A 27,634-nucleotide genomic window follows, 5' to 3' on the forward strand; every position below is an offset into this window, starting at 1 on the left:
TTTTGTAAAGACATTCAATTATGAGATGGTTGAAAAAGTAGTTAGCACTTGTTTTAAATCTCTTCTTTTAACAATACTAAAAAAAAAACAAAAAAACATTGGAAAGCGCCAACCAGAAGGAGAGAACTTCAGCCTCGATACTCTCGTATAACGTGTAGACGGTCTCAAATTTAGTTTGTGGGGTAACTTATTCAACGTTGGAGGCAAGTGACTCTTATCTTACGTAATATCATGCCAATTCCAAGGTTATTTCCCTTTAAGGGTTTGTGTTGCAGTAATATTACTGTTAGTCTACAGCCCTTAAATATTGTAAGTCGCCGAATTCTGTATAGGAAGTACGTAGATTTGGCCTTGGTTTGCGAGGGAAGAAATGCTAGGCCTAATATTAGTAATATTAATAAATTTCACCCAGTGATTACAAGTCAAACTATGCCAGTTCATACATCTTCAGTCATATGTAAAGAAGTGGTAAGTTATTTATTTAATAACTTTAATAGTGTTTGTCATTGCGTGATTTATTAACTAACTGTAAAATAGCAGTTATTAGCCTCTGAGCTGACTTAGTTTTCATTTCCTGTTTCCTTGTTATTCGTAAGTACATAGAATTGGGAAAATATTAACAAGTATATATATCTTTTGTTACTTTTATACTACTACAGAAACATGGATTTTTGAAGTGAGCAAATAACTTTACGATTATTTACCGATAAAGGAGCATTAGATGTATTAGTTCTAAGAGGTACTGGAATAGAAAAAAAATGAAATATTTCTTACACTCCCCACGTAATCGTCAATTTTACACGTTATAGACGAACAAGATGCATTAAAGTAATAGTAAAAAAAATTGGGTCTTCTGTATTGTTTATTTATAAGGATAAAAAGAAACTAGAAAACTCCAATATTGCGCGATACCAAAAACACCTGAAAAATTACTTCTGAAACTCAAATTCACATGTCATTAACAAATTACAAGACTAGAGGAATCTAAAATTGAAGGTCTTTTGGGTCACCTAGTAAGTTAGGATATCAAATCTGTTAGTTCAAACATGTGGATAATAATTACTTTAGGAGACACTCAAAATTTTCAAACATTAAAGAAAAACAGAAGTTTTAATATAATAATTTGCTCTTATATAAATATGTGTCTTTATATATACATTTCTTCTTTGAGAAAGGTCTACCTTTCAAAAGTGCTCAAGTTATAGGGTTTGTATTCATTTCTAATATAAGAAGAAAAATATTTTTGATTTTCAAGGCCTTTTACCCACTGAATTCAGTAAAATTGGCCTAGAAGTACAAGTACTTTTTCAAATTTTTGTTTTCCAGAAAATTTGGGAACTAATACTATATAAGTTTGATGCCACCTAGTGAATATGCAACACTAGAGGACTTTTTGGTTTTCATTTTATAACAAGTCCATCTCTTCATAATTTAAAACACAAATAGACAAAGATATGTGTGCTTAAGCATTTAATGTTTCCTGTTACTGCTTTCCATACTTTGAATCATTTTTAATAAAGAAATAGGAACTGATAAACTTAAGTTTTTACTAGTGCTGTTCTTGTTCCAACTTAAATTTAACAATGTAATTAATTTTAGATTTTATTTGTATTACTCAGATAAAAAAAAATGAACTTGTCAAATGTATATGTATTAAATGTTTCAGTTTAAATTTTGTGTCAAACACATATATGGGTCAATTGTTTATTTTTTCTCTGTATTGTAAAATGAACATGATTGATAGGTCAGTAGGTTAAAAGATAATGTATTTTATTTTGGCATTACGCTATTCAAGTAATGAGGAGACACTTCATTTCTAGTACTCTGAACTACATGTACATTAAGGGAAGTAGGACTCCGTACAGAGGCTAATTTTATTTCACATCCCACCTGTTTTAATAAATGTGATTAGTAAGCAACTGTGAGGCCTTGCATTTGCACATTGATACGTACAGGTAAAATGTTTTCCTGTGCATCTGTCTATACTCAGAATTGAAGCTTTTGAGCTAGGGTTTAACAAAAAACTGCCAAGTTTGTTCTGTTCCTACTTTGTGTTCCATTCTCTCCATGGCTAAAGCAACAAATGCCAAAGATTCCTATTTGATGAAGAAAATACATAAGATAGAGAACATTTTGAATAACATAAAAAATCGAAATGTAAGTTGTTGGACTGGCTATTTTGTGGACAGTATGTCCAGTACCTGAATGATCTAATGGCTGTACTAAGTGTATTATAGAAGTACTGTGAGAATATGAATGACTTCATATATGTGACATATAAATCTGTTTTGTATGTACAATGTATTATAAATTGGAGTTTCTTTGCATTTTCTAAGGACTTCAGAATAGAAACGGACACTTTCGGTGAACTGGAGGTCCCAGTAGATAAGTACTATGGAGCTCAGACTATGCGATCCATGATGAACTTCAACATTGGTGGACAGTCTGAAAAAATGCCCGTAAGTGTTGTTTTAGAGTATTTTCTAGTTATCTGTTTTCAAGATAGATAGATTATTACACGTATGCACAGAGTTCCGAGTGTATTGTGTGGACAATGAAGAAAAGTTGCAATGCAGTTATACTAGATGTGTACAGTAATTCATTAATAATACTCACTAACAGTTTTAAAGTGATTCCTAGTTAATTAACATGTTTTGAAGAATATCTTGAGATTTTTTTAATATAAGTATTTTACTGTATTTTAGAAACATTGTTTTTTTCTGCTATATTAATGTAAATACGTGTATCTAGTAATATTGGTTACCTACTATTCTATATGTGTACAAACATCAGGAAAAACATTTTAAATTGTGCAGAAATATTTTTATTTAAAAAGAGCACAGAAAAGCTTATGTGGTGTTTCTATACTTTGGACAAGTTGAAATCCTCAATTATGCTGTGTATATTTCACATCTATATTTTGTATAGTATTTGCAGATATATTTTGTTTCTCTTAAAAGCTGTTATGTTATTCATCTAGGTAATATAATTTACTGGTCTTTTTGTAATAAGTTATGTTGCAGTAAAATATATCAAATTATCAGGGACTTTAATAAGAAACCTTACAAAGTTAGATGTGAATCATGTATAGTTGACTTTGGGCTTGAAGACCAGATAAAAACAAGTTTTTAGAATATCTGAAGATCTCTGCCTCAGGCTGTCATTCAGGATGGTTGGGTTTTTTGCATCTTTTGAACCATGACTATTGATTAAACTGACCAATATTTCTCAGACTGGGTATCCTGACCATCTGTTGTGGTGGGGTCAGTGGAGAATGTTGGAATAACAGATATTTTAGAACACATACAGTGACTGTGTGTGTAGTGATGTCAGCAGCACAAAGAAAAATGTTTCAGAACTCTAGAACCAGACTGTGAGCTCACTGTTTGCCTTATTTAAGGATTCAAATGCCTTATGAAATGTAAAATAAATAGAAAAAAATCTATATTGAATATGTACTGTAATAAACTTTACCTTTAGACCTGTTACAGATTGGTTTTGTTGTTCACACACTTGTACAGTGGTGTGGTGCTTCAACACATAGTTAAGGTTAACCCTTGGATGAGAATGTTCTGTGTATTTTGTAAAGTGTTCTAGCAGGAGAAGTGTCTTCATGTAACTGAAAGTCCTAGTAATTATATTAATACTTAAGTTCTTAACTTTAGCACTTGCGAGGCAAATTTCTTAATATTGTGGTTTGTTATGAAATGTATCTTTCAGGTAGATGTCTGGTCTTGTTTCCATGTATAAATTAATACGAGTGTGTGAATTCAGAGCTGGTTAAGAAAAACTTTGGAAGTTTAGTAAACAGTAAGGCTCCTGAGCCAGGTGATATTTTCCCAAGAGTTTTGAAGGGAGATAAGGAACTGATATGTGAGCCACTTGCTACTATTAGGTTATCCAGAAATAAAAGTAAGAATTCTTACGATGAGGTTTAGAAGCTGAATATTGAGTTACTTATCATTGGTTGGTTAGTTTAATCCAGTATTTGTCACTTACAAGGTGTCTTAATTGTCTGCTATTTCAACTTTACTCAGAGTAAGTTTTGCAACCCCTAAAGCAGCATGGACAAGAAGGACTTGCATCTGATTTTCCTCTACAACTTCAAACCTGGATGAAAAGCTACCAAAACTACATGGAACATCAACCAGGCATTTGGTTCCTAAGGTTTTGACATGGAGGTGAAAGTCTTGAAGACCTTGAAGGTCATGGAAGGAAGCTGCCCTTAGATAAAAATACACCAAGGGAAGCAGTTGAGACAGACCCTTGCACAACAGTACTTGAGCTTGCAGAAAAGCTAGGCACAAGTAAATCAGCATTGCCAACCACCTGAGTGTGATTGGAAAGACAAAATGTTAGATAAGCGAGTTCTGTATGAGCTGACTGAAAATCAGCATTATGAGACCTGACAAGGATGATGCTCTAAAAATTGAAAGAATTTGGAATCAAGGTTCTGCCTCTTCCACCATCCTCACTCCCCAGACCTTTCCCCTACAGATTTTCATTTTTTCAAGCACTTTGACAACTTTTTGAACAATAAATGCTTTCAAAATCAGGCAGCTGCAGAAGAAGCTTTCAGGGAGTTTATTGACCATAGAAACTCTGATTTCTACAAGAGAGGCATAAACAGCATTGTTACACATTGGCAAAAGTGTATTGAAGCAAATGGTGCTTGCTTTGATTAAAACATGTTTTACAACACTGGTTTATACTTTTCCAAACTTCACAGCTCAAAAACATTTCTGAACAACCTAATATTTTTGGAAATCTTTAAATGGTGGGCAGGTGCCAGAATATTGGAAGTTAATGTTCTTCCTCTTTTCAAGGGAGGTGATAAAAAATCTTCCAAATAATTAAAGACCCATTAGTCCTACATTAGTAGGAAAAGGTTTTGAAAGTCTGATGAAAAATACTTTGCTTAGCCACTTAACACAATTTAGAATTTTATTGGATAGTCAACATGGTTTCACAAAGGGAAAATCTTTTGACATTCTTTGAAGTGGTTACTGGTTATGTAGTGTAACAGTAAAGATGTAGTTCTGGTGTATCTGTATTTTCAGAAAACATTTGATGATGTGTCATGTAAAGGCTTGTTAAGAAAATTATCTCAACAGGTGCGGGGGATAAGTTAGGAAATTGGATAGAAGAAAGTGGAGTTGTAAAAGCAGTTTGGTCAAACTGGATTAATAATCACAAGTGGGGTACCTTTGGGTTTATTTGTAGAAGGTCTCCAATGTTTGGTTTGCAACAGTAACAGAGATGAAGGAATAGTCAGTACATTTACTGATGATATTAAAGAATTTGGTGTTGCTGGATGTGAAGAAGATGCTGTTGATTTATAAAAGGATTTGAATCATTTAGTGAGTTGGGCAGATAAATGACTGATGGGCTTCATTTATAATAAATGCAAGATCATACATGTTGGTTGTCCTAATTTACAAGTAATTTGTGTTGGAATAGCCTTAATCGTGCCATAAAAGGAATAATGGTATAACAGTTGATCAGTCTCTAAAGTCTTCTAATCGGTGTGCTATTTCTAGTGTTATGGCAAACAGGATTTTAGGTTGTATCTACAGAAATATTGAATACAAGTCTAAAGAGGTTACAATTTCATTCTGAAAGCCACATTTGGAGCATTGTGTTCAGTCTTAGGCTCCTTACCTTAGGAAGGACCTTGAATTGCTGGAAATAATTCAGAGAAGAGTTACTAAAATTATACTTGGGATGGAGGGGTTGTCATACGAGGATAGATTAAGGTCCTTAAAATTATTTTCACTTGAAAAAAGAAGAGTCAGAGGAGATCTGATTGAAGATTTTAAGATTGTAAAAGGAACTGATACTGTTGATGTATCAACATTTTTATACTTAACAGTGAGAATTATAGATCTATGGGACAAAAATATAGATTTAGGAAAGATAAAAGTCGTCTTCAGCTAAGACAGTTTTATTTTTCAAATAGGCCGGTTTGCCTGGGGAATGTTTTGGAGACAGTAAAGGGTTAAATGAGACAGCATGATAACTATATGAATGATAAGGTCTGCCTGGGGAATGTTTTGGAGACAGTAAAGGGTTAAATGAGACAGCATGATAACTATATGAATGATAAGGTCTGCCTGGGGAATGTTTTGGAGACAGTAAAGGGTTAAATGAGACAGCATGATAACTATATGAATGATAAGGTTTGCCTGGGGAATGTTTTGGAGACAGTAAAGGGTTAAATGAGACAGCATGATAACTATATGAATGATAAGGTTTGCCTGGGGAATGTTTTGGAGACAGTAAAGGGTTAAATGAGACAGCATGATAACTATATGAATGATAAGGTCTGCCTGGGGAATGTTTTGGAGACAGTAAAGGGTTAAATGAGACAGCATGATAACTATATGAATGATAAGGTCTGCCTGGGGAATGTTTTGGAGACAGTAAAGGGTTAAATGAGACAGCATGATAACTATATGAATGATAAGGTCTGCCTGGGGAATGTTTTGGAGACAGTAAAGGGTTAAATGAGACAGCATGATAACTATATGAATGATAAGGTCTGCCTGGGGAATGTTTTGGAGACAGTAAAGGGTTAAATGAGACAGCATGATAACTATATGAATGATAAGGTCTGCCTGGGGAATGTTTTGGAGACAGTAAAGGGTTAAATGAGACAGCATGATAACTATATGAATGATAAGGTTTGCCTGGGGAATGTTTTGGAGACAGTAAAGGGTTAAATGAGACAGCATGATAACTATATGAATGACAAGGTCTGCTTTCAAGATTTTTATTTTATTTGTTATTTTAATTTATTTGCTTGATAGTTTTAGTTCAGTTTAGAGGATGGGGCAGCCAAAATAGACCAGTAGGTCCATTGTTGTCCTAATGTTTTATGTTATTTACTAGTCATGGACTTAGTTATTACAGAATCAATGATGTAATTAGGCTCAGACAGAAATAACTTGTAAGCCTGATAATTCCTTTACTGGCAAAACCACAATAGGAGTAATTGATATATATATTTATTTATTTACAAATATTATTTTTGCTTTTCCCATTTCTGTAATTATGGAGTTTTACCAAATACTGACAGTTTTTCAAGTTTTAGTTCCAAGAAATAATTGTTTATTCAAGTGAAAGCAAAGGTCACCAGTTTCAATGTCATTTACAAAGATGCAGTTTTTATTTCAAAGACAGAAATTAGATTTATTATCAATTTTAATACTGTAAGTGATAAATTATTTTGGAGTGTGCTGCACCATGTGATGTCTCAGTAAGCTTCATGGCATATAATGCTGTAATTTGGGTTTGGTTACTATGGTGGATACAAGGCAACCCATTCTATAGCTTTTTACTAAAACAAGTAAGTACTTTGTGAATTATAAAATAAGCTTATTGTGTTGCTGTTAAATTTAATTTTAATTTAGTCATATATCAGTACATTATTTATTTTGACTGATAATTATAAATAATCTCTGTACAGCAGGCTATACAATTGAGTGATATCATTTATGATGTAGCTTAGGAAATGTTGACATTTAAGAGTCTTTCTTAGACTGAAAAGTTTATGCAAAGTTGTACATTACATCAGGAAAATACTAAGTATGGAAAGTAAGATATATTTTTGTGTGATGTGGTGGTATTACTTTTGTTTGTTACTTGAATAGTTTTTATATTCATTAGCTCCCAGTGATAAAAGCATTCGGCATTTTGAAAAAGGCAGCTGCCGAAGTGAATCGGGAGTTTGGTTTGGACAAGAAGATAGCTGATGCAATATGTCAGGCTGCTGATGAAGTAAGTTCACTCTTTCTACATATGTGTACCCATAATAGTTATGTTTATACAACTACTGGGAAGAATATGTTTAGTTGTAGATGTTATAAGACGTTAAGAAAAGCCTTATTAACAATTAATATTTTGTGTTGTGTCTTGTAGAAAAGAAAACAGTGTTTCCCTGTTTTTCACAGTTAATGCTAAGTTTGTATGACTTTAGATTTGTTCTATGTAAGATTTAATGTTTCCTAATCTGCTTCATTTTAAATCTGTAATAGACAACATTTTGTACGTTTATACAGGTTGCTTTTGGTGTATCAGTTAAAGACTACATAGTTTGGTACAAACACAAATAATTTTGGAATTTCTCAGCTGGGTCTGTATTGAAGGTATCTAAAACCTGTATTTTCAGGTTATTGATGGAACTTTGCAAGACCACTTTCCTCTTGTAATTTGGCAGACGGGTTCTGGGACCCAAACCAATATGAACGTGAATGAGGTCATTGCTAATCGAGCTATAGAAATCCTGGGTGGGAAACTTGGGAGCAAATCTCCAGTTCATCCAAATGATCATGTGAATAAAAGCCAGGTGAATGTGCTACAAGATGTGCTATTTGTTATTATACATATTTTATGAATACTTTCAATATATTGTAGATCTTGTCTTTGTGTGAAACGGAATTTGTGCTCCGTGTTTGAAAGTGCATTATTAGATACATCAAAGTAATCACAAATGTTTTGCTGTTTTTTTATTTTTATTTAAAAAACATTGTTTGTGTGGGAATCTCAAGTTGCATTATGAGTATACCTTTGTACATGTTACCTAAAATGAACATACAATGTTTGTTTTCACCTGTAAACATATTTTAGCTCTGCACAACATTTAACATGTTTTATAAGCTTTAAATTTTCTTGGCAGAAAAGTTCAGGAAAACCAAAAAATTACCTTTCTTTCTGTAGATAATTATAAAAAAAAAAAAAACGACAAAAAATTTTATTGAAGCTGCCATTGTGGCTTCGTTAGGGCTAATAGTATAAGAAATATTTTCCAGTTTATATTGTTCAAGTTGCTTGTTTCTAAGACAGTTTTGATTTGTACATTTTAAATTGTTCTGGTGTTCGTTCTTGGTTATTTTAAAATTTTTATTTTTATATTTTTTAAGAGCTCCAATGATACCTATCCTACAGCAATGCATATTGCAGTTGCTATGGAAATTGAATTAAGCCTTCTACCTTCTTTAAAGACTTTGCATGAAGCTTTGCTAAAGAAATCTGAAGAGTTCAAAGACATTGTAAAAATTGGAAGGACTCATACTCAGGTGAAAATCTGTTTGCAAGATGATGTATGTGTAGCCATGTTGTATGTATTTTTTAATATAAATGAAATAAGTTTTTTGAACTGTAAAGAGTCTGGATTGGTTCATTGAATAGTTTTGTTTGTTTGGTGATTTTTATATGTTCTATTTCTTCCTCTTTTGTGAAGTAAGATTCAGTTGAGATTTGTAACTGTGGTTACTAGTATAGTCTTATTTTTTTGTATAAATAATTATTTTGTTCATACATCTAGTAGAAACTTTAATTTTTCACAACATAGGATGCTGTACCTCTGACACTGGGTCAAGAATTTGGCGGATATGCTGCTCAAATAGAAATGGGTATTGAACGTGTGAAAGCAACACTTCCAAGGTTGCATTGTCTCGCTGCAGGTAGCAATATAATCATTATTGTGAAAAACTGTCACTAAGGTATACATGTAATAACATTTGATGATATAATGCTAAGGTTATGCTTTTGTCTGAATAAAGTAATTTTGTTTGAAAGTTATCCTTCAGCAATAAAATTTTTCAAAGTGTTTAGCATGTTAGGCTAAAAAATGTACAAATTATTAAAATGTTAATGCCACTGTTAGATTTTTATGAATCAAAGGAAAATTTATATGTTATGAGTTTACAGACCATGTATACTGTGTACATATAATTTTGTTCCTGAAATTTCAAATATTATTTAACAGTCTAGACTTAGTTTAAGGATATAATATATAGCATATGTCATTGTTATATTCATTATATCAATGAATTGCATGTTTTCCTTGTGAAATGTATACATATATTTATATATAATTTTTTTTAATTGCAAAAACTAGGTGGAACTGCTGTGGGAACAGGGCTGAACACTCGCATTGGTTTTGCTGAGAAAGTTGCATCTAAGATTGCTGAAATTACAAGTAAGAATTTGAGATATTGATCTACTTGTTGTACTCTAACCAGATGCTGCTTTAAATAGTGGTGGAATACATTTTGTTTTTTATGTGTCCACATCTCTAGAAGTAAAAGTTTTGTTGTCAGAAAATGTAACAATGAAAACAAAGTATGCACTTAAACAAAAACTCCAAAATTTAGACTGATTTGTATTGAAAGTGTTCTTGCTTTTGTAAAACCTACTTATCCAGTTGTCTTAAAAATAATTTTTAAACTTGAATTTTAGAACAACAAAAACATACCCGTCACTAGATTGTTATTTATTTCACATTCATTACTTCCTGGAGTAACATCTTACAATATTTTTTTATGGAGAATTAAATATCTTTACTTCTCAAAGAAAATAGACAATTGTGGAAGTATTGGTGTATCCAGGAAATTGAAAATGGGGGGGGAGGAGTGAAGTATTAACATTCATATAATTTCTGTTTATTTTTTACCATATTTCAGCTTAGTTATTTCCTTAGCATTGGTTAAATGAGTGTTATAACAGCCAGTTTACTGATGTCACTCAGCTATTGTAAATCACAGCTACACTGAAGTTGGAATTTTGGAAACTGTGAATATGAATTTGAGTGAGCCAGATGCAAGTTGAAGCTAAAAACCATTATATTGTAAAAAATTACCTAGCCAAACAAGGAACTGTTTAGAAAAACTGGTGAAAAATAAAACTACAATGCCTTTACAAAAAAAATTAAAATTAAACATCAGTTATTCTCTATAAAATTGTCATTGTTCAGACAAACTGCATTCATTATAGTCTTCAATTTTGTTTGGTTACAGAGCTACTGAATAGAAAATTAGACCCCTCCTGTCACATTCTTTCTTTCATAATTCATCAATAGTTTACTCCTATGTTTAAATATGTATTGCCTATAACCAATAGAAAATCAAGGTTTTCATTTGTCAAATGATGCATTGTATAACATTATATTTTGAATGGTTAAATGTAAGTTTCACTCGGAATTCCAACATCATTCCTATGAGAAAGTTAACAACCAACTTTGATGAATTTGTAATGACTCTTTTTTTTTCACATAGTTAGAAAGCCAGGAAACTTTTGAGAGGTAAGGGAATTTTTCTGTTTTTTTCCATTTTTATTAGTTCATATTGTTTGGTGCATTATTTAATTAAATAAAAAATTAGGTGCAGTACTATAATTACTATAAAATAAATTAGGGTTAACTCTCTTTAACAAGTGAGAGCAAGAAAAAAATTTTCGAGTCTTTTCTTTTTTCTTTTTCATGTTTATTCTTTATGTATAATTTTAAAACTAACTTGGATGTAAAAACAGGGATTTTTATGTTATTTAAGATTAGATTAAGTAAGATAAATAACAATATAATAAAAATGTTTCATGAGACATGCACACATGCAGGTTGTTGTAGCTTATGAGTAATGTAATTCATTAGTGTAACATGAACTACACACACCCTAAATGACAGGCAACTTATAATGGTGCAGATAGAAGTTAGACATGGTTCAAAGGACAATAGACTAATAAAATTTAAGTATAAATAGATACTGTTACAAACTTAGAGCTACTTAGGGTAAACAAATGTAGTTTCATGTTACAATTTGAAGTCATTCTAGAAAGAAAACAAAAAGCAAGTAATTTCAATATTTTGTGGTGATTATAAGGTTAGTAAAATTGAGTGATTCCATTTGAGATAAGGTAGAGAAAGTAACAGATAACTATAAAGTTTTACTGAAAAAAACATGTTTGAAATACATGTAGGAGGTTTTAGAGATCACTTGAAGGAAATTTGATACTTTTTGAGATCAGGAAAAGTACTTTTAATCTTAACCTGACAATTACTTTGCACATGGACTATTCAAAACAAATACTCCAATATATTCATGGATAAATCCTTATTTTATTAAAAATACTTTATTAAAAAGTTTGTTTTTTTATGTGAAGACTGCCAAATTTTGTGTAGGTATGTACACTGTTTTTAAAGTTAAAATGAAATCTTAAAGGCTAAATTGAGTACAAAGAGGTCATGTGGTTGATCGTATAGACTGGGCTTGGCATGGCCAGGTGGTTAGGGCACTCGACTCGTAATCTGAGGGTTATGAATTTGATTCTCCGTCACACCAAAACATGCTCGCCCTTTCAGCCGTGGGGGCGTTATAATGTGACGGTCAGTCCCACTATTTGTTGGTAAAAGAGTAGCCTAAGTGTTAGCAGTGGGTGGTGATGACTAGCTGCCCTTTCTCTAGCCTTGCACTCCTAAATTAAGGATGGCTAGTGCAGATAGCCATTGTGTAGCTTTGAGCGAAATTCAAAAACAAAAACATATGGACTGAGCTTGTATTCAGAGAGTTAACAGAATATTTGTTTTCTTTATTATGAAGAATTTCATAAAATTCATTAATATAATTAATAACTTATTGTTTAATATTAATGTACAAAGAAGAATTTTCAGGTGTTGCTTTCCATAAAATGCTTTACAAGTTAAAATTTCAAAAGCCATATTGTTATAAAACCTTCAGTTCATTAATACACAAATACTGTCTTTATCACATTTTGAATAATTAAATCTTCCAGACTTTACTAAGGTTATCTTTTAATATTATTTCTTACGTCTTCCCTCCAGTAAAGGTATTCTTGATTTGACTGCTTTCTACTGCACAAATGTTTCCTTGCACTAGACTTAAAACTTCCATCTATACTATGTAGTTCAGTTACATTTAATCATAAAAATTAGAATGCATCAGTCCTCTACCAGTAGGTGTGTGACAAATTCTCTTATTGCAATTAAACACAATCTAAACTTCTCAGTTTGGCATGACCGTGTTAAGACCTAGTGCTTAGGTTGAAACTTTTTTTTTTTTAGTGTGTTTCAAACATATTCAAAGCATTTTTTTATAATCCTCTGTCAAATTGGTTTCTTTCTTTGATTGTAAATTTGTTTTCTCACTCAGTCACTGGTAGTCAGTCAATATTTTTAAATTCATGATTTACCATTAAGACCACAATGGCTACTGATTGTACTAGCATTTAACAGTTTTTGACAGTCTGGCATTATTAGTGGAGAAGTTATCAGCTATAGTTTGTCATGAGATGTCTTCTTTCACCCGAAGACTTAGATTAGGATGGTATGGACCTGAACAGCTTTTTCTCCCCCTTTCTTTGCTGTGCAGGCATGATCTGAGCCTAGATTTTTGTCACCATTTTTAGACTTGATATTGCATGTACTTTATTTTTTATGCACCATGTGATTTCGTTTCTCCCTCGTCCTTTTTAATATAAATATAATGTAACATTCAGAAGGTGCCAACAAGCAATCGAAATGTTTTAAACTTATATGCCACAACAGAACTTTGACACATAATTGTCTGTGACCCACCAGTGGGGCACATTGCAGCCAATGTGTTAACTTAGCTTTGAGTCCCCCCCCCTCATCTAATATTGGCAACCATCATTAATGTTTTGCAGATCAGTTACATGTGGAAAGTTAATATGCCATATTATCCAGAAGCTCATTCACATGCATGTCATTGTTCATCAAACCCTTGGGTCAATTGGGATTTGTTAGAAGGAATTCTCTTCCTTTTCCTCTCACCCCCATCTTATTATTCCTGCACCACTTTATTCTCTCCTCTAAAGATCCTGTTTTCCACCATTGTTTTACAGAACCACTTTAAGACTGTCTCATTAAGGATGTCATTGAACAATTTTCTCCTGTTCTTCCATGATTTTACTCATGGATCTTTTGTTATCCCCAATAAAAACATGCATTGGTGTCCTATTTTTTATTTCTCCCATCTGAATCCATGGTAATCATACCTGTCTCTTGTATAGACCTTTGGGTGATAATATTTATTTTCCTATTGCTTGGTGATCATATCATTATCTACGTTTTGTCCATAAGGATCATGTCAATAAATTTTTTTTTGCTTGCTGTCAATAGTCCAGTCATCTGTCATATTCCTGTATTTTTTTTATGGGCTCAACTTCCATTCTCATATGTACATTTGATTTCTTCTGTGGCTCAATCCCTTGAGAGTCTTCCACACTTACCAAACCTCTCATCAAAGAAGATACCCAATTGGACTAGATTATCTAGATGGAGAAGTCTTTTTATCCATTTAATGTAATATTTTGTTCTTCTCGGAGTGTTTTTTTGCAATTTGCATCTCATGGAGCCCAGCCTTCTTTTCATATGCAAGCTGAGGAGTTTTTAGCTTGGAGAGCACATTCAGCACCTTCTCTCCCTGTGTGAGAAGTTTGTTTCTTTTAGGGTCTTTGGCATCACCAGATACTCTTATCACTATGGCCCATGTCCACGTTTTCCTTGCAGTGGGTAACTACAAGATCAGTGACACCTCATCATGGACTTTCATTATTTTCCTTGTGTTTGACTTTCTCTGATAGTTCAAGAGGAATTACACAACAGTGGACGTAATTCTTACTTCTCCCATCTTCGCATATATTTCTTTGTCAGATGAGGTATATGTAGCACTATACATGAGAGCTTGACCCATTATTCTTGGGAAGGGTTAGGTCCTTACATCAACTCTTTGGAACTCAATGCTATGCATCAAGTAATTGTTCAATTTCTGTTGTCTGTGCAGGGCATAATAGTTATGATTCATTCTATCAACTCAATTACTGTCTCTTGCATCTGAATAGGGGGGACTCAATCCAAGTTTTTGTGTTACAACACTTTAATAGTGCTCCTCTTCTGGGTTCACAACCATCAAATTCATTTGCTGCTTGTCACATACTCAGTCTTGTAGCTGTTTGTCTATCTCATCCTCACAAGCTTTTACCCATCAAGTTATTCAACTAGTTATGTTTTCACTTGGATGCTTCCCAGCTGTATGCATTTGTAACTCGGTTGAATGCCAAACTCCCTCTCTTTTGGATACATTCAGCCAGGATTGGAAGTATCTTTTTCTTTGTACATACCCTAAGTTTTTCTCTTTTCTGGCTGACTCAACCATGGTTTCTGTCCATGTTCCTTCTCCAGGAACTACCTTTCCTTCTCTCCCAATCATTCCTCTGGCAACCTTGCTGGGATGCTTGATCCTTCCATTTCAGCTTCATGCACAGTTTTTGTCTGATCCTTTATGAGTTGTTTGGAACTATCAACAAGTGTAGCATCTTTGTTGTCTCACTTTGTCCATTTCTCATTCATACCTGTATATCAACATGAACTAAGAATATTCTGTCATTGGTCCATCCAGCATGGATTCTTCCCATTCCTTTGGCTTTTGGAAATCACTGGTTGGACTTGTTTGCCATTGAAGTTCACCACATTTTGTACCACAAAATATATGTCCTTTTTATATCCCAACTATTCTTTCCTAAAACATCATATGTCACAAAGGATATTTCAATTTCACCCATTTCTTCCTATTTTCCATATCCCATATTTTCTCCCTCTCTGATCTGGATCATTTTCTGTGTCTAGTCCATACTTAACAGTGTTGTGTCACTAACAGCATCTTCTATGGCTTTTCTCAATTTCTCCTGAATTTTGCCAGTTCTGGATTTCATCATATTATATCTGTCACCCCCAATGTCCTTGACTGCTCATTTCTATTATCCTGTGGTGGAGCTTATTCAGGAGGGTATGTGGATGACTTCCTACACCTTCGTGTCACATTACTTGCACCATCTGACAATTCTCTGTTCAACCAGGTATCATCTACCTCCTGCAGCCATTCTTCATACATCAGTACAAGTGAGTGGCAAATTATTTTTATTCCTTTATTTTCCAGGAACCAACTTCACACATTATGGATCCCACTCTGTGATGAGTAATACCTGTCAAGGTTTACTAATATCCAAAATCTGCACTGTGAAGTTTGTAAGGTCTATCATGCTCACTGTTGAGATGAGGTGTTCCACAAGACCACTTGCAAGTTTTTCCTCATGGTATACTGCATCGTAAGCATGTTTGAACTAGGCTGTACACTCGTAGACTAACATGAATAAAATGAAATGAGATTGCTTCCTATCTCTAACATTCTTTAGATTGCTGGAATTGGGAATGGTTTGCTTTTCAAAATAGGGCTTGGTGGTCATCCATTGCACTTGTGCCAGCGATGCATTCCTCTAGACTCTTCATCACATTTTTGTTCCCCATTTTTCTTGTGGAATACAGGAGTCCCTCCACTTCTCAGCTTTTAGTCATTGAGGGTATGGACAGTTAGAGAATCTTCTTGAGTGTATACAATACCACTTAATAAAGAGTAGACCAGCAATATTTTCCTGCTTAAAAGGTTTGATGTTTTATTGCAGATGTTGCTGGTCTGGACTGGATTTTAAAAATATTTTGTGCAATATGTCCCTCTGGCTGGAAACCCTCCCTCGTACTGCCATCTGGATGTTAGTTCCTGGATAACTGGTTTGGGTTGAAGCTGGATCAGCCAACATAAATCATCACATATGAATAGACTGGAAAATTTTTCCTGCAACAGTCTGGATTTTATATCCCCAATACTGATCAATTTTAGACTGGAATGGACTCTCCACATTGTGGTTGCAAGTTTTTGTCTTCGTCCAAATGTACATTCTCAAGGATTTTTCCATTTGGTTGTGCTGGATGCTCACACTTAATATTTTACATCTGGGAATAAAGGTTCCTCTTATCTTCTGTTCACTAGACATGAGGTGAATGGTTGAGGGCTCTACTCTTACCATGGATTGGCTGAGTTCCTCCTGATGTTATTGTTATGGATTGGAGTTGACCTTCCTTGTGGTCAGATGTGCCCTAGCCACTACACACATTCCTCTTTCTTAGGGAGTTGAAATGATTACCTTGTTCTACCTTTTGATTGTGACACCAAACTCATTAGCTTCACATGGGCAAAAAATATACCTGGTTCAGATATGGTGCAGTCTTTCTCTATGTTTTCTCTGTAGAGAGGACATATTCCATAGGGTACACTTTAGGCACTTTGGAAAAGTGCTCTTCTAGATGGTTTTACATAGGAGGTAAGTAATTGTGTTGGAAGTTTATATTTTTTTACACTGAAAATATATTTCTAATATATAATTACCTCCTCTCTCACTTTCCACCTATCCTTACTATTTCCAGTTTTATTTTTTATGTTTAATTATGAAGTGAAGATTGGGCTCAACTGCATAGAGGGAGTCAGCTGCAATAGGAAGGTTTGTCACTCTTCTTTTGGTGGAGGACTGTCACATGCTAGTTTGAATACTTAAATGGAAGTGAACCACATCAAATTCAATGAGAGTTTCAGGCTCATGGCAAGCAAACACTTGTGTATCTATTGGAAATATATCTTCAGTGTAGAAAAATGTTAACCCTAAAAATGTCCTTTGTTGAATAGTTTTTAATTAATTCAGAAATTAAATCTAAATTTCTTTCTTATGAGGGTGAAAATTTAAACTTCACTTTCCAGTATAATAACCCTTAAAGAAATTCGTATGAAATATTTACATTTTTTTGAGTACTAACTATGCTAAAATTCAGGGCTCATGTCTGCATCAGATACAAAACATATAGCCAACTATTTAGGTTTGAACTAAAACAAATATTATATTTTTGCTAATGCTTGTAATATTTAATCATGAAACCATATTGAAAATAACAGTATTATTTTGGTTGGATAACAAAAATTTCTTTTGAATTGTGACTGTTTGCCCTATTTTTCATTGCATTTCACTTTCAGGTTTGCCATTTGTAACAGCATCAAACAAGTTTGAAGCGCTGGCATCACATGATACCATGGTGGAAGTGTCTGGAGCTACGAATGTGATTGCTTGTAGCTTAATGAAAATTGCTAATGACATCAGATTCCTTGGATCTGGCCCAAGATGTGGATTAGGAGAATTAATCTTACCTGAGAATGAACCAGGAAGTAGTATCATGCCAGGTAAAATAGGCTGGTTATGTATTTTACAGATAATGTATTATTGTAACACTGTTCTTTAATTCAATGGGTTCATTTTGATTAATTAGAAAAATAATACAAAGTCCAGTGCACATAGTGATAACAAATTGATTTATTTCTCTTTTAACATTTGTACATTAGCTTTGGCACGGGTTGTAGGGCTAAGTTCACAAACAGCATTAACAGAAATTCCTTTCTAATTTTATTTAGGTCTAACTTACTTAGCTTTGATGAACCTGCAGCTCACTGATTAGCAAAATATAACTGATATGCTCATTGAATTATTCAACACTCTCATTAAACTTTTGCACACTGATGACTTGTATTTAAGAATGATGCACCCTTGTTTTGAGATATTGGATATCAACAACAATAGCTGATCTCTTTAACTAAATTATAAATGTAGGCTGCAACACTGCCTCCCTTCTGGACTGTGAAGTTTCTTGAACAGTTTTAATAGATAAATAAACATCACAATAAATCATCCACTCACCAAGTGTATGTGGTAGTTTTCTTTTCCAGGACCAATTGTTGTCCATTCACTTATTCTTCTGTTGGGGAAGTTGGGTAATTCTGAGTGAATATATTGGAAACTCTGTCTTTGAATCTCTTGAAGAGGTCTTAACAAAGACCCTGTGTTTTTTTTAGCAGAATGGCTCTCCATAGACAAATTGCTTTGTGATCACTCAAATGGTTGTTCTCCAATATACTTTCTTAAAGCAATTATGGTGAAATGAACTTTGGCTCAAACTGCCTGTCTTTCTGTATTTTGTAAACCACATCATTGGTTTTTGTCTTTACAATGCATATTTCTTAACACCTGCCTAAATTGGTGTTTGTCCTTTTTTTCCAAAGGGAATTATTAAACTATTACAACGTCATTTTAAAGAAATCTAGTCTTATCAGCATTAGCATTTTAGTTTTCATTTTATCACAAATTAAATTGGTTATTTCCAGAACAAAGTCATGTATGACATCATTATTCTTTAGATACACAAGAGTTCTAATCATTGATTTCTTATGGCATGCACCCCATCTCCCCAGCAGCACATGTCTACAGTCTTACAATGCTGGAAGTGGGCAGAGTACAGATAATTCATTGTTTATCATTTTTGCTTGCTCACAAACAGACCAACCCTTATTACATGCTGTATTTTTGGTTACATTAAACCCTAGTCACGAGATGTAGTTTTATTTGTTTTAACTCCAAGTGACGTCTTGGTGGTGTGGTGACCTTCTCTTATTTTCACCAGAGCTGGGTAAATTAATTGATTAATTAAGATTACAGTTAATCAAATAATATCGTGTTTTCAATGATCACAAACTGAGATCTGACTTGGAGTTTGTCTTTTCTTGTGGCAGTGTTTGTACTACCATATCATATTACTTTGTTTGTGTCCTGTTGTGTCAGTGTTAACAGTTTAGCCACTTTACCATATCATATTACTTTGTTCCTGTCCTGTTGTGTCAGTGTTAACAGTTTAGCCACTTTACCATATCATATTACTTTGTTTGTATCCTGTTGTATCAGTGTTAACAGTTTAGCCACTTTTTACCTTCTCACTAGCTGTTTTTTTCCAACAGTTAATTAATTGAAGTATTGGTGTTATATCTATTGTTTATTAAGCACAAAAGTGCATAACTGGGGGACTTATGGTTGATTCCTGTTGCTGTCAAACACGCTCTCCCTGTTTTTATTATTGGATAGCTAGTAAGGGTATCTGCCACTGTCAGTAATTTTGGCCTAATAACTAGCTGGCAGGTTGTAGGAAGCTTACACTAGTCAATTAATGCATCCATTAATTAAACAATTAGCAAATGCTACTAATTGAATAACTCTAGTTGTTACTGGAAATTCAACCTCTGGTGTACAATTTAAAACTAGTATCACTTCATGACCATGTCTGCATGATGTCTGTTATTAATATACATCCTTCCTTGATGTAAATTATTCACATGTCTTGAGGTGTAGAGAAGCTAACCTTTCAGTTTTTGAAACTCTTTCATTTGTTGTTTGCATCAGTTAATTTTCTTTCATAATCTTCAGATGCAATTTCCCATGTTTCTTTACCAAATCAGATTGAACAGTTGAAGGCAAAGAACCAGTGTTTGTCAACACACTTCAAGATCTATAAATAAATAATTCTTCTAGTTTTGTTTCTCTCTTATTTAATATTCTTGTTTCTTTGTGTTTGTTCTACTTTTCATTGTTTTTCATCTCTACCATGTGTACTAGTTTGCTTCGTAACTGAGTGGTCATTCTGAAAGTTTCATTGATGTTCTGTTTTTTCATCAAAATAATCCCACTTCCTACACAGTTGTTGTAATATTGCTCTTTCATTTGGTAAAGTACAATCCATATGATGATAAGACATATTTCATTTATAATATTTTTTGTAGGTATTACTTATTTTGACACAAGTTATATGTTTTAAGTTCACAGATAATGTTTCAACAAATGTTTCTCACTGGTGGTCTGTACATACATATAACATACTTTGCCTGAATTGGTAATCATGTTAGTCAGTGAATAACTGATTATGAGAACAGAACTGAAACACTCCATTAAATAGGTATAAAATTCTTATTCATTCTTCACATACTGGTTACTTATTTATAAGTAATGTACACTTGTCACTAAATGTTAAGAGGTTCTTAGTTAATACACCATCAAGGTTAGCAGCTTCATCTAGCAAACAACTATTACTAAATTATAACACTGAAAATATAGATTACAGCATGATCTTCAATAGGTTATTGCTGGATAAGACATGCTTGTTCTCGTGTATGCTACAAGATATGTATCATGTTACTATAAATATGCTTCTTTACATGTGTTAGCATCCATCGCCTGGAGTTGGCTACGTAAATTGTCTTGATTTTAGGTATGGTAATTGGAAACTTGCTTGGTTTATAGTGTGTGTCTTTATCATATTTAATTAGATAGCTTATTATCTTGTGGTCTGCATGATATCATGCATATTTAGGTAGCATGTTATATTGTGTCTGGGGTACATGTTCTTGCATCTAATTAGTTTGTCACGTTGTTTTTAAGGTATATTTTATCATTTTTAATAGGTAGCTTCTTATGTAGAGTATGTTATGTGTTACCAAATCTCGTTAGGAACGTCGTTGTTTGGCGTGCAGGGTGAGTGCTACCAAGTTTCGTTAGGCATGTCATTGTGTAGTGTGGAGGGTATATATTGTTATATTTCAATAAACTGCTTCTTGTGAGTTAGTTTACTGGGGATGTACTGCCATGCTCAATAAAGTTGCTTGTTATGGATATTAACACTTTTATTGATAAGCAGAGAACAACATTTCGACCTTCCTAGGTCATCTTCAGGTTAACATCCACCTGTCACTATCCAAGTAAGGTAAGGCCATATATTCCAAACCTTCTCCAATGTTTTCCAGTACCAGCAGTTTGGAAATTCAAAAACCTCTTGTCATGGATCATTAACATGTGCTTGTTGTGGTGGCAAAGACTACAATGTCAACAAATGTGAACTGGAACCACACTGTATCAACTGTAGTGGTTCACTCCCCTTATACTTGCATTCTGCTCTTAAGTGATGGAGGAGAAAGGGATACAATGTTTGAAGACTGCAAATAATATCTCGTGTCTGTTATAGAAATTATAGTCCCCCCCCACTCCACGCATGTTGTTACACTCCATTCCACTGGTACAGTGGGAGTGCAGACAGATCTCTCCATGCCTCCAACAGAGTCATTTTCAAACCACCTTGAAGAGTCTTTTGCTTTCCATGGTTGAGAGTGTTGATGAGTCAACATATATACCCATTTCTGTCTCCATCACTCTTTTCAGTGACTCCCTGGATCCACTTCCTTTGGCCCCAGGTTCTGGAGTTTCCTGAGGTCTATCTTCTTATCTGGCCCTGAGATGTAGAATGATTATTTGTCCATGCTCTCAGCAGCTGGAATCTTCTTCCTATGACACAGACCTGCCCACTTGATCCAGGGTGGGATCTGTGGAGGTTGATAGACCTCCTTCAAATAAAGAGAAAAGATGTGGTCGAAAACAGAAGGGCTCTCTGCCCAATTCTGCTTTACATAACTAAAAATGGCCACTGTAGAACTGTTGAGGTTTGTGTTCTAATTTGGATGAAATCAAAGTGCTGATTGATTCTTACCATCCTGTGTGTCTTTTCTTACAGGAAAAATTTTCTGAAACCAGCTGATACAGCCACCTTTTGGCAGTTGTAATTATACAGAAATGACAGGCTGTGTGGTGGATGAGTGCATGGAGGGTGGCACTGTTGGTTGATCAGCATGTACTCACCCTGTCTTTGCCACTCGACACACCCTTGGAGGCTGTAGCCATCTGTGTTTCCTTTGGTCGTACCATCACTATTTGTTCTCTCTACCTACGTCATAGAGAGACCTATAATCAATCAAACCTTAATGCTCTCATTGAACAGTTGTCACCTCCCTTTTGATTTCTGTGGGGCTTTAATGAACATAATCCCCTCTGGGGAGGTACTGATATTGATGGGAGAGGTTGCTCCATAGAGCATGTGCTCTTGGATCACAACTTTTCTCTCTTCAATACTGATATTTAAGCATGTTTTCATGTATGTAGTCAGTCTTTTACTCTAATTGAGCTGGACCAAGCTATTGGCTCTGTTTCACTGCTCTCTCAGAACTTGATCTTGCTGTCATCTGTGAGCCATTGATAAATGACTTCATGGAATCTTGCCTGCCATGTGGCATGGAAGACTCAAAAACAGGCTAGGGATACATTTTGTAGGTATCCCACACTTTTGAACCACAACACTTTTCAGCAAGCCCATGCCCATGCTCGGCGGGTAAAATGTCAAAGTCAGAAAGAATCTTGGATTAAGTACACAACCAGCATCTCTTCTACCATCAGTTCCAAAGTCATATGGGACGAGATTTGGAAGGTCAGTGGGCTGTATACTTTTGTCCCCTTTTTGAACTTGATCTCTGATGTTCAGGAAGTTACTGATGCCCAGAGTATTGCCGATACTCTTAGCAAAAGATTTTTCTGTGTATCTAGCACTTCTGTTTCATCCTCCACCCTCTTAGCCATTAAAATTTGAGCAGAGTGATTGATTCTTTTCTTTTGGGCTGATTGACTATAATAACTTTACACTGGTGGAACTCAAACTTGTTCTTCATCAGTCTGGCAGTACATTGGTCTGACCTGATGATATGCACCATTGGTCTGACCTGATGATATGCACCATTGGTCTGACCTGATGATATGCACTATGAGATGCTGCACCATCTCTCTCCTGCTTCGTTTGTTATTCTGCTTGTTGTTTTTAATTGGATCTGGCAGGAAAATGCTTTTCTTGATTCGTGGCACAAGGCTATTGCCCTAACTTTTTCTAAGCCTGGGAAGGATCCCAGAATTCCTTCAAACTACTATCCAATTGCTTTGATGAGCTGTCTCTGTAAGATCTTAGAGAGGATGGTTAATGCTTATCTTGTTTGGTTCCTTGAATCAAACAATCTCTCCTCGTCCACCCAGTGCAGGTTTCAGCAACAGGGCTCCACCTTGGACTATCAGATTCAACTTGAAATGTTGATCAAAGAAGCTTTTCTCAAGTGACAACTTCTTGTGTTAGTAATCTTTGACCTTGAGAAGGCTTATGATACTTTGTGGAGGTATGGTATTTTGTGAGACCTCCACTCATATGGGATGTGTGGCCATTTGCCCATTTTTATTAAGAAGTTTTTAATAGGTTTGTGATTCCAAGTCCATGCAAGTTCAACACTTTTCCATTCTTTCCTACAGGAACCTGGAGTCCCTCAGGGCTGTGTTTTGAGTGACACACTTTTCAGGATAAAGATTAATACCATCATTAGAAAACTTCCTCCTGTCATTGCAAACATGCTGTATGTTGATGGCTTCCATGTCTCGTGCCAGTCATCAAGCATGAGATTCATTGAGTGGCAGCTACAGACTGCCCTCACTTGTTTACTGAAGTGGAACTTAGCAAACAGTTTCACTTTTTCTCTCTAAAACCATTTGCATGCACTTTTGCTGTCAACAGGGTAATTACCCCATTCCAAAACTCCATGTAGGTGAAGTTGTGCTTCTCATGGTCCCTGAAGCAAAGTTCTTGGGCTTATCTTTGACCACAAGCTAACCTTTATACCACACATCATGCATCTATGAGTCAAGTGTACAAGAGCACTGAACATCCATTGTGTCCTCTCTTGCACCTCTTGGGGTGCTGATTAATGTTCTGTGCTAAAGATCTATCTTGCCCTCATTTGATCAAAACTGGACTATGTGGGTCTGCCATGACCTTGGGTTTGAAGATGCTTGACCTTATTCACCATCAGGGCTTTCTTCACTTCCCTGATCCAGAGTTTGTACACAGAATCTTGTGAACCTCCTCTACATCTGCTGTTTTCAACTGTCTTTATTGTGTATATCAAAACTTTGATCTTTACCACAACATCCCACCTGGGATTGTTTTTCTTCCTCAGTATCCCATGCTTTTTCAGAACAGACAGTCTGTCATTGTTCCTTTTGGCTTTTGTATCCAGGCGCAGTTAGATGAATTTGGTCTGTCCTTGGACAAAATTGCTACATTGCTGTATCAACTGGTCAGCCCATCTCACCATAGGTTATTACCACCCCCAAGTGTGACCTTTCTTTGAATCATATGAGGAAGGCAGATACTTTCGTCTTCTGTTTGCCAAACATCTTTTCAATCTTTTTTATTTCCATTTGTATGGATAATTCAAAAAAGTGGACTCTGACATGGTTTTTTATGGTTCAGTGGTTGCACACAGAATCTCCTCTACAGTTGCTGTGTTCAATGCCAAATTACACATCATTTCTCTTGCCCTGGATCACATAAAAGCTAAGTAGTACATGAATACTGAAATGTATTGACTTTGGTTTGGTTTGTATGGCTTGCTTTCTTCACCAGGTGTAACTTAAGTTTAGAGAAATTAGGGGATTCATCATATCTATTTTTATTTATCAGCAACTGTGTAATTAAATGGTTTTATTTATGTAGGTAAAGTGAACCCAACCCAGTGTGAAGCTATCACAATGGTAGCTGCCCAGGTCATGGGAAATCATGTAGCTGTCACTATTGGTGGAAGCAATGGTCATTTTGAACTGAATGTCTTCAAACCGATGATTGTTGCAAACTTGCTTCGTTCTTCCCGACTGATTGCAGATAGCTGCGTGTCATTTACCAATAACTGTGTTGCAGGTATTCAAGCAAACAAGTAAGTGGTATAGTAGTGAAAAAATATGTAATGGTAAGCAGAGAGGATAGACATGATTATTATTAGATTATAATGCATACTACAGAACAAACTCCAGGTCTGTGATGCACAGTTATTAATAGTGTAAAATAGAATGATTATAATTAATTCTTTTTTAACTCCAACTACTTTTGGAAAGTGACATTGAAGCATGCTTTAATGTTGTATCTTCAAACTATTTATTAGACATCACTCACTTATATATTTTAAAACTGTATTGGCAATTCCTTCATGCTAAAAGTTTCGAAAACAGTCGAACGTTTTTTTTTTTTGACAGACATTGTTCACTGTGGATATTAGTACAGGTTCTTCAAGAGAAATAATTACTTTAACTCTATAAGAATGAAATTTCAGAGTTTGAATATGTATCAGTTCTATGGTGTATCAAGTGGTATTGACTGTAAATTATAATAATTTACAAGTTACTTAAGTTTCATGCCTTATCACCAACATACTACATGAAGTACTTAGCAGAACGTGGTCTGTTAAAGAAGGGATGTTTGTGTGACAAAACATCAGAATAAGTTGAATACTTTTCTTTTATAGAACATAAAAGATCTGCAAAAAATGAAATATGTAATAATTAAGTCCTTATATTTATTTATTTATATGCCATAACACAGTAATTTTAATTTTTTGTTGTTACAGAGAACGCATCAGTAAGCTTCTTAATGAATCGCTCATGTTAGTTACTGCACTCAATCCGCACATCGGATACGACAAAGCTGCCAAAATTGCCAAGACAGCTCACAAAGATGGAGCAACGCTCAAAGAAACTGCTATTAAGCTCGGGTTATTAACCTCTGAACAGTTTGATAAGTTAGTAAAGCCGGAGGAAATGTTGGGGCCAAAATAGGGCATATTTTGTATAGTGGATGAAGTGATAAAATGATTTTACCATGTTAGATCTGACAAGAAGAGCTCCCATTCTACTGTCTGGAAATGTTTTAAACAGTTTGAGCTACTTAGAAAATTATTTGCTGACAAACTGAGTGAGTTAATTGTTTAATGAAATTAGCCAATTAATAAGTTAGTTTAAAAAATATTTTAATAGAAACAAAAAGTGGTAACACATGATGTTTTGATTACTTTGACGTCTTCAGTGTCTTAAAAAAATTGTCACATTTTATTTCTATTAAAATAGTTGTTTTATTTTATATTCAAGAATCTTATTTCTCCACTACATAAAAGAGGTATCCATGTAACCAGAATGTATTTTAACATTAGTATTCTGTTGGAGTTTATGATAAAAGTTAATGATATACTGTTGTACCAAATGTTTAACTAAATTGTATATTATTGTAATTTCATGTAGAAAAACTGAATGAAAACCAAGTTATTATGAACAGAGTATGTTTGATCAGTGACTGGAATATATTACCTGGTGTAAGAAAAACATTTTTTGAGAAATGTTCGTTCAATTATGTGTAGAAAATGTGGCCTTAAATATTTGTTTTTATTTTATTGTTGATAAGTCATAAATCTATTGATGAATGTTTTTTCAGAAACTGCTGTTTTAATACCAGTCTGTCATCTCCCCAGAAAATGTGTAATGTTACAGTTGTTAATGTAATGACAAGTGTTTGATTTGTCATATTAGATAACATGTTACTTTACTGAAGATTCCAGTACTAAATAAAAGTAATATAATATTGGAGGTTGGTTGGTTGCTTGAAGGAGCTAAAAGTGTACATTTACCATTCATTGTTTTGCTGCAGGTTAACCAAAACTGCATATCTGAGTGAAGAGGCACACCTCTGAGGGATATACCCATATAGTTTTCTTAATTCATAGTAGAACAGTATGTTGTTGTTTCAAATAGTATACAAGCTCTCAAGATTTAGTGAAGTGTATTTCAAGATACACACACTACATCAACATGATCAATGGAGCAGTTAAATAATATATAGCATTTTGTTATTTAATGTGATTGTAACACGTAAATAACTCTTACCTCATAACAAAATAACCAATAAAACACAGTATCTGCCATATAACAAATGTGTGCAGTGTTATAGCAGGTCACTATATCCAGTTTGTTCACTCATTTGTTCTGTGTCAATGCATGTGTTTTCAACCACTCATAACTAGTGTTAACACATTAGACACCCAATCTCACCTTGCTTGTTAATCCACTGTTTTGTTTAGTAAAACATAATGTCTTATTCTAAATCTGAAAATAATACTCCCATAAATAAGTTGATGAAAATACTGTAATACAGTCATTGTGACATTTTTCAGACAGTCAAAAGTTTCAGTAACAGAATACCACAGTTTCAGAACCTACTATTCTGTGTTATTCCAGTCACTAACTGGTCTCTTTCAATATTTTCTAGTTCTGCTCTTAAGTCGACAATTTTTTGCCTCCAAATTGAGCTGCTTTGTAAGTCAATCAGTTGCATCTCAAAATTATCCAAGTCAATCCACTGCAACATTTCCAAATTTAGTTTGTCTAGCATTAC

At 34.3% G+C, this 27,634-nt stretch overlaps 1 protein-coding gene across 3 annotated transcripts in view; it reads left to right on the forward strand.

Annotated features, from left to right (window-relative positions):
* LOC143226706 (fumarate hydratase, mitochondrial-like) overlaps nucleotides 1-26,829 on the forward strand; it is a 69,057-nt gene extending 42,228 nt beyond the window's left edge. Inside the window, exons 1-10 of one of the 3 annotated variants that reach the window (XM_076458045.1) lie at nucleotides 105-468; nucleotides 2,337-2,459; nucleotides 7,669-7,779; nucleotides 8,171-8,347; nucleotides 8,922-9,077; nucleotides 9,353-9,464; nucleotides 9,902-9,982; nucleotides 17,670-17,873; nucleotides 24,917-25,133; nucleotides 25,821-26,829. In XM_076458045.1, the coding sequence (XP_076314160.1) occupies nucleotides 232-468; nucleotides 2,337-2,459; nucleotides 7,669-7,779; nucleotides 8,171-8,347; nucleotides 8,922-9,077; nucleotides 9,353-9,464; nucleotides 9,902-9,982; nucleotides 17,670-17,873; nucleotides 24,917-25,133; nucleotides 25,821-26,028 (1,626 nt within the window). In that variant the 5' untranslated portion in view covers nucleotides 105-231 and the 3' untranslated portion in view covers nucleotides 26,029-26,829. Of the gene's footprint in view, nucleotides 1-104; nucleotides 469-2,034; nucleotides 2,158-2,336; nucleotides 2,460-7,668; nucleotides 7,780-8,170; nucleotides 8,348-8,921; nucleotides 9,078-9,352; nucleotides 9,465-9,901; nucleotides 9,983-17,669; nucleotides 17,874-24,916; nucleotides 25,134-25,820 lie in introns of those variants that run through there. The other 2 variants (XM_076458046.1, XM_076458047.1) reach the window with 2 other exon arrangements.
* Nucleotides 26,830-27,634: the final 805 nt, after the last annotated feature.

The sequence above is a fragment of the Tachypleus tridentatus genome, chromosome 9 (genome assembly GCF_004210375.1).
Source record: "Tachypleus tridentatus isolate NWPU-2018 chromosome 9, ASM421037v1, whole genome shotgun sequence".
Classification (NCBI taxonomy): domain Eukaryota; kingdom Metazoa; phylum Arthropoda; class Merostomata; order Xiphosura; family Limulidae; genus Tachypleus; species Tachypleus tridentatus.